At 42.1% G+C, this 12,406-nt stretch overlaps 1 protein-coding gene across 2 annotated transcripts in view; it reads left to right on the top strand.

The window, feature by feature from the left end:
* The first annotated feature begins 70 nt into the window (after window positions 1–70).
* The window catches only part of kif26ab (kinesin family member 26Ab), a 66,184-nt gene continuing 53,848 nt past the window's right edge, over window positions 71–12,406 (top strand). The window contains exons 1-2 of one of the 2 annotated variants that reach the window (XM_085379251.1): window positions 71–205; window positions 2,146–2,364. In XM_085379251.1, coding sequence (XP_085235377.1) covers window positions 71–205; window positions 2,146–2,364 — 354 coding nt within the window. Of the gene's footprint in view, window positions 206–1,841; window positions 1,905–2,145; window positions 2,365–12,406 lie in introns of those variants that run through there. The other variant, XM_085379252.1, reaches the window with a different exon arrangement.

Here is a 12,406-nt window from a genome sequence, read left to right as displayed (position 1 = left end):
TAGATGGCTGTAAGAATCAAATAGGTTTCCCAGGGAGTGGAATATTTTCTAGGGTACACTTGCAGCCCACATGGCTTTACCAAACTCACCGGGGTCTCCCGAAGCTGGGAAGCCCAACCCCAGCGTCATAGACCTGGGGACATTCTTCGTCGACTCGGACATTATATTTGGGTTTACAAGTCACCTGCTGAAGAGAAAAACAAAGGTAAGAGTTTTTTCAAGGGATGTTTGAAACAAAAGCTATCTCAGAGAGCATGTTCTTGCTGGAGCGCTGTTTGCACAAGTGGGAAACAGTGACGAGCCAGATAAATGATGCGCGCTTGACGGGTCCTGTCCGCTATTCAGGACCGTGAGCAGCACCTCGTAGCATCTGCGATCCCTGTTAACCTCCAGCTTCATTCACTGATTTCAAGAATCTCCAGTTTTGCGTATCAATACTTTCTTCAGCATTTTGAAGCAAATAAAAGCGCCTTAACTTAAATTCTCTTTAACTGCTGTTAAAGTAAACGAGGAAAAATACACCTATAAGGCTTTGTAGACAATTCAATGACAACTTACCAACATATTTAAATATGACTTATAAGCTGGTGTGGAAAAAATGTTTATTACAAGGTGCGTTGTTTAATTTAAGTCTTAATTTCCTAATAATAAATCTTCCAGTGTCTTTTGACAAGCCCCTTTCAGCCCCGAGAAATGTTGCAGCCGACGATAAAAACATATATTGGAGGTTATATTTACGTTTAAAACGTCACCATTGGCTGATATGACTTGTGCAAAAGAATTGGACGAGAAAAAAGTGAAATAAATTAAAATCTTTTTATGGGGAGAGAAAAAAGAGAAACCGTTTCTTATGTGCAGGACAGCAGGGCATGTGGCGACTGTCGCTTACATCACCCGCATGAAATATTCAAAGTTTACCAATTAAATATTTAACCGTGGAGAGCCCACCCTCTTCAATTTGAGAGATGGTGTTCTTTATTTCTGACGGAGGATGGCGCCAGAGTAACATCAGCGACAAACATCTCTGCTCCCTGAGAGGCAACAGTTGACGGTGCACCCTGAAAGCGAATAAAGCACAAAATCCAACAAGAAGATTCATATTATCATTATCATTCATGTAAGATGTTGTCTTTGACATTAGTTTAATTAAGCTCCAATTTAGGGTTTTATATAGCCCTACCTACCAAATAACAGACTGGGTACCTTAAAGTGATTAAGGCATCTAGTATTATATTTTTCATATATATATATATATATATATATATATATATATATATATATATATATATATATATATATATATATATATATATATTTTTTTTTTTTTTATCTCTTTATATCTCTTAAGATATTTTTACATTTAATACAGTTGTAAAACGTTAAAACTGTACTCTAGACTATGGCTATTTAAATCCGCGTGTGATAAACTGAAGAGAGCAAGCTGAGAGAGAAACTACTGAGATTTTTAATAAAGAAATAGTGGAAACGTTTTTATGCAATTAAATTAGTATAATATTCGATAATGGTTCACTTCACAGACAACTCGATTGCCGCATGAGCAGGGAAGTTTCTTTATCCCTCCCATTCGGAGAGTAACACCGCCTCCTGCGCACGGCTGAGTGCCCTCCTGTACCAAAACTCCTCCACAACTTTGGAGCTTCATGGGGCGCACTCACAAGTTGCCTTCGCCCAGTCGCCACCGGTCCGGTGCGATGTGACAGATGACTGATAACCTTCAGTCCGGTCTTCGGTGCAGCCTATGGCTCGGTCTCACATTTTTCAGCCACAGTATCCGTGAGTTTCAAGACGTTCTCCTGAAGGTGCAACCTTGAGTTGGGAGAATGAGCTCCTCTTGGGGCAGTTCAGCTTTTGATGGTGGAGACCATGACAACCGCGTGTTCACTGTAAGTGTCTCCCTGCACAGGATTACGTGTAAAAAAACTAATTTGCTTATTCTTAAATACAGTTTGCATTGTTTTTATTTACATCAGCTTTTGTGAGGTGCGCACTTCAGGTGCTCTGTATTCAAACGGGCTGTCAAGGTACAGGCAAAACAGTTTCACCGTCACAGTTGGACGCTTTTTAAGTGCAAACTACTCTTTTTTGAAACCTCAAAAGTTAACCAAACCTTTGCTTGTTCCGAAGGTGGAGGGATGTCCGGGTGGAGACTCTCCCGCGACCCCCAGGAAAAGACTTCACTCCGCGGAGGAAGCGCAATGGAGCAGCCGACCTCCTCCTGAGGGCGCCGGGTCGGTTCCCATCTCCGAGTCGGAGGAGAAGGGAGGCTTTTGCCAAAGTTGCCAGAAGAAAGTCTCAGAGCTGAAGAAACAAGCGCTAGCTCTGGCTGACCAGAATTCACTGAAGGTTGGTGTTATAATTTGTAATCTTTGAAATCTTTTAGCACATTCTGTCGCTCACATTTTAACTTTTTTTGTTTGCATTGAAAAGTACTGTGATCACCCAAGTTGCACTTCTGCTTTACAGTAATTCATGGTAAAATTTTCATAAAAAGCCATCAAGCAAGCAAATTATAGTAACTATTACCACAGAATAGTGATAGGAGCTCTGTAGTGATGCTTGTGTCCACCTGCACCTGCTCTTCGCATTGAAACATGAACAGTGAAATTAGATCCAGCTAATGTTTCACCAAGAAAGCTCTCACAGTCCACTTGCAAAGTTGTTTATTGCTATACTTGACTTCAAAATGCTGGCTCTGGAAGTGAAAATGGAAGCTTTTGAGACTTTGAAAGTGGCCTATTGTTTGGCTAAACAATGCTTATCTTTTTATTTTGCTGTTGGGTGTGGGGGGGTCGAAGGGGCCGAAACAAGCAGGCCCCGCTCACGTTGGAGACTGAGGAGGAAGTTAAGTCCCAGTCGACCTTCGCTGTGCATTGAAAGTGTTCCTGTGTTGCTGCTCCCACAATTCCCACCGCTGTTAAATATAGGCCCTGAGACCACTGTTGTTGTGGCGCGCTGGTTTTTGCCCCAGGGTCGGTTCTCCTTTGTTGTACCATTTTAGAGGGAAAGTCTCAAAGTTAGATTGGATTACTGCTCTACAAGGTTCACCCTGAATACGCCTGCACCTGATGTTCATACAGGAACAGAATACATAAGGGAGAAGGAAACATTTGGACAGCACCTGTGCTCCGGTTTGAATCACCTGTATGTGTGGTCTAATCTTTAAAGGTGGTTTTGAGTGTATCAGATCTATAGTCAGGTTTCAGGTTAAGTCCACACATTAGCCAAACCCTAACTATTATTATCTGCCCTGGGAACTGACCTCCCCTTTTTTAGTGTGGGACCCTCCAGCAGTACTTTGTGGCCTTCAACAGGTGCTCTGGGCTGAAGAAAGAGACGAAGACTTCCCCTCTGCCCCGTATTTTGCTCTTGTTGATGGCTAAATTGCGCCTTAATTCCGGGGTGGCAAACAGTGATGGCAGGGTGCTGTTATTGTACCAGCGTTATGGTATAGGTTTCCCCTAGGTGAAGGATAATAAAACCATTGTCTTTGTGAGTTTGAGCTGCTCACCTGTTGGGCCTCATAGGATGGATGCAGTTATGGATGATCGCTTCCAAATTACTTCCTCCATGGAGGGAAGAAGGTCAACACGGTTATTCAGGTGGCCTGCTGGGATACCTGCTAGAGTTCAGCCAGTGTTGTGTCTGCGGCCGTCATGGGAAAAATGAGTGCGGAGACTGTTTACTGAGGTCACACTTCCCCTCCCTCCCCATCCGCCCGCCGTCCCGTTTTTGAGAGGAGGAAGTCAGCTTGGTCCCCAGGCATCCCTCCCCCCCCCCTTCTCTGCTGTAGACTTATTGTTTGAATACAGTAGTAGTAGTGAGTAGATAAAAATTCAAGGAAAAGTGTTTGGGTCAAGTGAATGTGCTTTCAGACATGAAGCGACTGGAGGGAAAGCTGACTTTTAACACACATTGAAGTCCAGACAGCTTTTGCATTTTCCTGTTTGGGTCTAAAGGAACAAGAAACTCGGGGAAGTAAAGCCCTTCTCCCCTCCACGCTGTTGTTTATTGTGGCTCTGTGGAGCCCAGTGGTGTAAGTGGACAATTGCAGCAATGCAGTGATGTTTTTGTGCACAGTCCACTTGCTTTGAATGTTCAACAAAGCAGCAGCAGCAACGATTTTTGCATAACATTTACAATGAATTTCTGATTATAACCATTTTATGACATCACGCTAAGGGGGTCAAGCCTAAATTAACTTTTCTGAAATTGGGTCCTCGAGCTACTACCCCTACATTTTAACTGCCTTGACACATTTTATGTTATTCAGAGAGAAGATAATGAAAAGTCTCGTGGAAAAGTGCCCTTTCCTGAAAGGACAGGTAAAAAAAAGAAGAGACACTGACAACCACCAGACTCTATTTAATCAAGGCACTTCAATTGCTTAATTTGCATAATTAAAACCTACAATAATGAATGCCTTGACTAGAGAACAGCAGAGAGTCTGGATTTCCTAATTCTAGCATGCTTATTGTGGCTGGACACAGCAGTTAGGTGAGGTATGCCACAAAGTAAAACGATTGCTTGAATCTCAGTTTCAAAGAAACCTGTTAATTTCTTACTGCAAGCTAAATTAGCCAGCTTTCGGCTAAAGCTTAGCACCATATGGAGAGGTGAGGTATCAATTTCCACCTAGCTTTCAGTAAGAAAGGGACTAAGTGCATCTGCAAAACCATTAAACTATTTTTAAGATCAAATATGAAAACTGTTATTTGCAAATGATGTCTATGACTTTTGTACTTTTACTGATAATATAAATTTTGAGTTGTGGACGTATTTTAAATATTTCCATTTTCCAAACCATTGCACTGAGGTTTCACTGCAGGTCAGTGCTGACAGAAAATCATAAATAAAGATGCCTATGAATGTAAAAACCAGCCTTGGACCTTGTGGAGTGCACGAGTGTGCTGACTGCTTAACAGAGAATGTCCTGCGGGCCTGTGAGGGTTTAAAGATTTGGAATTAAGCTGAACTGTTGGTGTTTTTTATTGCAGCCAGGCCTCACCTCTGCCATGAGGGAAGTGAGACACTGACCTCTGCCCCGGCCACCATACAGATCAAAGTATAATGAGCAAGTGAATCAAGTTAAATCTTGCTGATAGAGAGCAAACCACAAGCTAATCAAGAATACAATGCACTGCTGATATATGCACAATGTGTTCCAGCCTATTATGGATAGGGTGAGTGAATGTGACTATGAATGTGGCTGCACAAATTAATTTGAACCACGAGGCCTTTTTGCCAGGTTTTTCATGATGAATTCATAAATTACAGGAACGGTAATTTTCACAAATGACTCACTGGGATTCATGTTTGATTTGTTCCTGCTTTGCTCCTTATTTGACCCTCGATCCATTTAAAATGCAGCCTCGTTAGTGAATCCATATAACTGTCTCGGATCAGGTTTTATTTCCCGAAACACTACAGAAAGGAAATTAATCAACCTTATGTCATCCAACAAATGTTTCCAGGCCAAACAGTCACTGGCATAGCATGTTCTGAGCATGTTTGTCTTTGATTTATGATGACCAGAGATAGGTGAGGCAGAATACACAGCTAAGGATTCAGGAATGATATTTTGCTATTTTGCACAAGCGAGCGTGTGTTTAAAAGTGTCCAAAACATATAGGCGAGAAATGGGTAAATGACTGCAGCTCTGCAGGCCTGGTTCCCGTTACCTCTCCTTTGTTGACTGCCCTCTGACATTTCTGTCACTTCTCTCAGCTTTTATGGTGGGTTAAGGTTTCAAGGAGCTGATCTGTGCAGGAACAAGAGCACACTGCAGCTTCGCTGTAGGAGGGCAGACGACAGAGGACAGAATGAAAACCCAAACTGACGTAGACTTAAAACAGAGCATGGCCATATTATTCTATTCACCTCTAAGCACCTGAGCCCCCGAGGCCCTCGCTGATACGTGTATGTGTGTGCCTGTGCGGCTGTTCAGCAGTGCGAGCACTGCAACGGGCCTGGGAGGAGATGAGAGACGAGGCAGGAGAATAGAAGAGACTCTGAGCTGAGCTGTGCTCTTGCTTTATCCCTGCATGCGGTGTGACTTCTGCTTTATGGCATGTGGCTGTATTAAACTGTAGGGCAATAATCTGGTGTCAAGTGGTGCAGAGACCATAGACATCAGTCATGCTGGTACCATGCTGTACTATATATGGGAGCCTCAGCAGCATGCAGTTGTGTACTGCCGTTTTACCCAATCCCCACAGCTTCATTTATCCAGTGCTGGGTGTTGCGGGAATGGCAATACTTTTTCAGTATAGACCGAAATTTGTCTGAGACACCCCGAATTGACAGGCGCCTTTTTCTTTTCTCAGTGGAACAAAGCACAAAGTTAGTACTGTGAGCGCTGCAGGAATTTAATTGCCTTGAAAAAACCTCCTCCAAAAACCTTCATCTCCATTATTTTTCAGCCTGTTATTCATCTTCATCTATACTTCTGAACTGCCCAGTGCTCCCAGAGCCCTTTAAATTTGAACAGTGGAACAACTCTGTCAGTAGTTAAAGGAGTGTAAAGAATTTCTCATTCACTTTCTTGCTTCCAGATTTTCACAGCTGGTCCTGCTTTCAGAGCACTTTTACTGGCCACAAACCTTATTTTTTAACCTCCAGGCAACTCTGGAATGAAGGCCACATCTTCACTGTGTCTGCTGCAGTTTCATTTTACATCTTTAATTTAGTGAGCTGAAAGTGAATTGACCCCAATTGTCGCTGGCCAGTCTGCCACTTATCACAATTGCAAGGGTAAATTGGTATGAGGCAGAGAGCAGAAAATGGGTTCAAGGTGCACAGATTCAACGTCTGAAGGGTCTGGATGGAAAGTGAGCTGCAGTGAGGCTGATGCTCATCACCTTTCATCAGGAGGAGACCGCAGGAATCTGTTGGAGGAGGTTGCGGAATTCTCCACCTGGAACTTCCATTCCTCAAGTCTGCATGTCACTCCTTGCTCAGGGGAGCAAGATGAAACAGGAGCTGACTGAGGCTCCCCAGCAGATGCCCACTAACACACATACACGCATAATGTACGCACACAAGCAGGCACACACACATATTTGCTTGAATGTGTCCTCCTTCGGCCATCTGGCCCTTTCTGCTGCTACTGCATGCCATTGCAGTGTCTACAGAGAGCCGTGCAGATGTTCCCACAGTTACCTGTCAAGGTGAGCAAAGCTTTTTAGAGCTGTTTAGATGTGGGGATTTACCCTGCTGCTTCCAGTTATCTCTTTCCATCTTAGATCTTCACTGTAAATATACACTCCCAATAAGTGAGCTTTGCATTTAGAAAGAGATAGAAATGTAGACAAGAGCAGCTCTGTCTCACAAGTAGCAGATCACTGTATCTAAACTGAAGTCATTGCTGTCAAGGTATTAGGTCAAATTAAGCAGGCAAGAATAAATCTTGGAACTAAAATTTTATGTCAGTGTTTAATACATTATCTGAATCTTTTTGTTTCTAACCCATCTTCTGTATGAGTAAAAGCAACTACCAGGCTTCTGCAGCTGTAAAATCATTTCATTATCGGCAGGGGAATATGCGTTATTAACAGTAACGAGAGTTAATTTAAAAATCATTGCACGCCTCTATTAAGGGCATTTCAGCTGTCATGTTTGAAGGTTTTGGCTGGTCATAGTTTTGTCACTATTTATAAAAGATCACCTTAAATGACTCAAAAAGAGCTTTCTCTGGCTGTGGCATACCTGGAAACCAAGAATCGCAGCACCATCAGTTTTGACCTTTGGTCCTGGCCTCACCAGATAGTCACTTTATTGTCCTAACATGAATCTTGTGTCCTTAATCATGGGCTAATATGCTGACTAAATACAAATTCTTTTCCTGACACTTCTTAATTTATTATCTTGCAAGGAGTTAAAGGTGAATGTGCCCTTCTTATGACTGACATGTTAGATATAAAGCTGCAAACCGTTTGCATCTTGGCATAACACATCACCTGAAAATAGCAGGTGACAAATGAACATGCATCTCATTTATTTTATCTACAAGAAAGGAAAAGTGTAAAAAAATGACAAGGCAATGTTTGACAGGAGTAACAATTTTTAAAAACTGGATAGAATAATAGCTGTTTCCACCTGCTCCAGTCGCTTTGCCAAGCTAACCTGTCTGTAGTGGCATGAGTAATTGAAATTAATGAGAGGGAAACAGAGATGGTCTTTATATCCCAAAAAATGTGAATAAACATATGTCCCCTGGAATCTAAATACTTTGTACTTCTCTGAGTTTTTGATTGGATGTTAATTAAGTGCAGTAATATTTAAAATGTCTGTCAACAGTTGTTCACAGATACATGTTTACTTTACTACGCTAGTATCCCATTTATTTTATGATCAGTCATCTTTACAGGATTAAGCTGAATCAAAGCACCCTGTAATGCTCCGACTGTGACAACACCTATATCCCATGTCGGCTTCTTATTCTTAGTGGGTTTGAAAAATAATTGCCATACATAATAACATGTGTCTGAATGGGTTTGCTGCTATTTGGTGAAGGATCATGTGTTACAATGAGCCAGACTGAAATGAAACAATGGATTTGCAGTCTAGGCTGACAGGCCAATGTGTTACGGCACGGCACAGGTCTGCAGAGCATGAGAACAGAACAACAAAGGCAGAAATGTCAGTGAACAACGAACACGAATGCAACAAGAAGTCTAACCAGTGGGAATTAATCAGTTTGACTTGTTCATTTAGGGTGAGGTGCGCGTGCGTAAATATGAGCGTGAAAAAGAAAATTGCACGTGTGTGTTTGTTTCACGCGCTCTTGGTACTCCTGGCGCTTGGATCCATATGTCATGTTGAAGTGAGATGTACACAATCCGGGCAGACTGCACTCCATTATTGAGTCTGATTCAGAGTATTGGGAGGCAGAAAAAACATAGTTGTTGAGATAAATTTTCAACATGGTACACAGACACTGAGGAGCACTGAGTTGGAGGTAATCTCCTGCTGGCTCCATAAAACGCACTCAATTGACAGAAGGCCTTGTGGTAGCAGACAAATCGCCTGGCTTATAGCAATGTGCTGAAAGAGAATGCCAGCACTGTGTATCCTTGCCAAGATGGATGTGCAGACAGCAAACTCAGGGCTGTTTTGGGCGTGGCTCTCTTGCTGACAGCAAACAGTGGATCAGTTGAGTATGCTGCCTGAGTTAGACTTGACATTGCCTTGTTTGTTTTCCTCTTTGCAAGATGTTAATGGAGCATCTACTTCTCACCTTCCAGTTCATGAAGTTGCCAGTGTGTGGCCTCTTTGGGAATATTTAGCCACTCGAAGAGTTAGATGCTACAGAAGCAAGTGAATAAGAAGCTTAGAGATCACTAATCAGGACGTGTCACTTTACATATTACATTTTTTTTTTTAAAACGGGTAATTTTTATCCACAATTGGCTTGTTTAGAGAATTTAAAGGAATCCTAAAAGACTCTTCTGCACCTCCAAGCAAAGTAATTACTCTCTGCAACATGCCTGCAATCATGTTTGTTGTTTGGGCAATGTAATATTTCTTTCTTTTTATTCCCAGAGGAGCCCCTGAGTGGCCAAGAGTAGTAAACTGTGGCTGCGGTTTGCAGCTGCTCCGTAAGTGCACCAGTCTGCTGTCATGTCATATTTCCCCATATGTGTCAGAGCAATAGTGTGCATGCATCTCTCTCTGATTCTATTTGTGTTTGTGTAATAGCAGATGGATAGCGATGAGTTGTGGTGTGACTTGTAGATGGCTTGTGTTAACTCATCTCCACCGGACTCCCCAGCTATGCTTTAGGCTATTCTTTATTGTCAGGAGCTCATTCAGATACGTATATAGTGCTCCATAAATCCTGGCGCGGTATATAAAAAAAAGATGCCAGTCAAAGTTCACGCTGCTCATGTTCATTTCACGCTTGAGTGTCCCGCCCCATGTGTGAGGATGAGCGTGGGTATTGATGATGTGTGAATGTGCGTGAAAGTACCAGAGGGAAAAAAGATAGAGATGAAGCACAGTCAGAGTCCCTCCATCCTTTCCAGTTTGCTGCTGAATGCATCCGTCTTTCTGATCTTAACTACTACCAATTTATGATTGCTTTATTACTGTCGGCGTTTTATCTTCACTGGCCTGGTGGTGGTCATGGAGAAGGTAACCATCCAGTAGCATTACTCTAGTACTTGCTGGGGTTAGTTATGATGAGCTTTCTTTACCCCTTGTGTTTTATCACTAGCTTATATATCAGGGTCTAAAATGCCATTAAGCATCTAAGTATTATTATGTATATGAATATCAATAATGTCAGCTTAGCATCAAAGCAGGTAAACCTTCTGTAGTGAGAGGAAGCTAAAGTAAAGAAGAAATGTGTTTCAATTTGGACTTTTCTCTCATTATCAAATGACCTGACTTGGCAATTTGTCTGCTGACATTTGAAAGGAAATGGCATAGCCCTGCGTTCGACAAATGGCATCAAAGTTGCTTTTATTCCAATGGAAAATTGTTGTCGCTGAATTTTTCAACAGGCGGAACAACGAAAAGGTCAATCGCAGCCGTATGGATTTTCATAATGGATTTTCAACTGAAAAAGTCATAAAATAGCTGCGTTGTTTGTCTGTGATTGGCAGCTGAAGTCCTTTTCCTTAGACTTTTATACTTTGGGAAAATGTGAAAAAAAAAGTTTTATTGATTTTGTTTTGTAAAATCGACATTAATATAAGACAATGATGTTTTGCTGCTAGACAAAAGTGTGATTGCAGACCTTTTTTTAATCTCTTCTCGATGAGCCACGAAAAAATCATAAAAAAGATAAAGAAAAAAGTGCTTGAAATCTGTAGCAGTGTGTTTTGAACAGGCTGCAAAGTGAAAAGAGTAAGAGCTAATGTATAAGCTACAGTGTATCACGATAACAATCACTTTAGAGGTCACTGGTTGGAAAAACAAAAAGAAAATGAAGGGTAATTAGATTTATATTCAGATCAGCAGATATGTACTGTCTTGATAAACTGTGCCACCTCGAGCTTGTCATTACTCCCAAGCAGCAGATGCTCGTGGAGTAAACCTTCCCCTGCCTTTCTCCTATGAACCATCTCTCCCATTAATAGATCCGTCCTTTATGTTTCCCCTCTTGTTACGGCCGCTCTATTTTATGATGTCACTCTCTTTGCTGAAGAGCTCTGGGCTGTTTTATCTCCTTCGTGTGTGTCGAGCACTTAAACTTAAACCTCTCTGTTTACGAGTCCCAAACTGCCTCTCCATCCTCTGCGTTTGCTGCTCAGTATCAGTTCAGTACCACCTATAAAAGCAGAGCCGTCCTAGCTTTTCGGGGAACTTGCCGGGGAGGCCTCACAGTGCAGACTCAAAGGTAAGTGCCCAGCTAACATGCTGATGATGGGCAAAAACCTATGGAGGGACTTGTCATCAAGTGAGTGTTTGTATATGTGTGTAGATTTACCGATAGCATTGTGTCTTTGCCACATTCTCAGTTGACAGCGGCTTCTACCCCTGATTACTGCTCTGAAATCACTTTCATTCAGAGATGCTTTCAGTTTATATTTTGTTCCTACATGCTGTTGTTTTGTTGCCTGAAATTGTCATCATTAACGTGCCGTCTTTTAGGTACTCAGCTGTATTCGCTTTGCCAGTGGCTGTTTTGGCAGTGTTCACTCCCGGTGCCTCTATCAGGCACCTCTAAATCAACATGATAGATGGCAGCTTTTTGTTTACCGCTCTAAATTTATGCATCAAACAAAAAAAACATTGCTGGAATACCTTTGAACATGTCTGTGCAACGCGGAAATGCTGTCCCTCCTCAGATGAAAAGGGGGGAAGCTCCTGGGGAGAGCACCTGCACTTGTAGCCTTGGCAAATTCCTGCCAAGTTTTACTGTTCGAAGCAGGAGTGGATGCTGTAGTTGTGTTTCGCGCTCTGATCCTTTGCTCTGTTCAGCTCAACCCTCCCCTGTGTCTTTCAGGAGATGCAACAAGGAGATCATAAACGCCAGAACTCACAGTGCAGGATCATGCTTTAATATCATTCAAAGTCAGCCAGAGGGCCTGCTAGATGGTGTTAAACACTACATTTTATTGTTTATTTACAGTTTTTGCCATCTTTAGTTTCACATTTAAGCAATCCTGTTTAAGCTATGCTGACCTGACCTCAAACGCATCTCTTTTTACAAATTTAATTTAGCTAGGAATGATAGTTTGAACTTCTCTCTCCATTTTTTCTTTTTCCTGTGCTTTTTCTGACCTCTCTGTACCTGTTCACCACCACGTGAATGCATTCCTTCCTACACAAAATCCACTCCTCTACTCTTTATTTACTGTGAGCAATCTTCCACAAACTCCATTGCTGCCACACGGTCATTACCACATCTATGTAGCGAGACGGTGCCCTCCTCCTGCTT

Source organism: Diplotaxodon limnothrissa, linkage group LG19, assembly GCF_057381915.1.
Source record: "Diplotaxodon limnothrissa isolate DT_005_m linkage group LG19, D_limnothrissa_male_GT1.1, whole genome shotgun sequence".
Taxonomy (NCBI): domain Eukaryota; kingdom Metazoa; phylum Chordata; class Actinopteri; order Cichliformes; family Cichlidae; genus Diplotaxodon; species Diplotaxodon limnothrissa.
The sequence above is the reverse complement of the archived record's forward strand: the minus strand, read 5'-3'. Positions and strand labels throughout refer to the sequence as shown.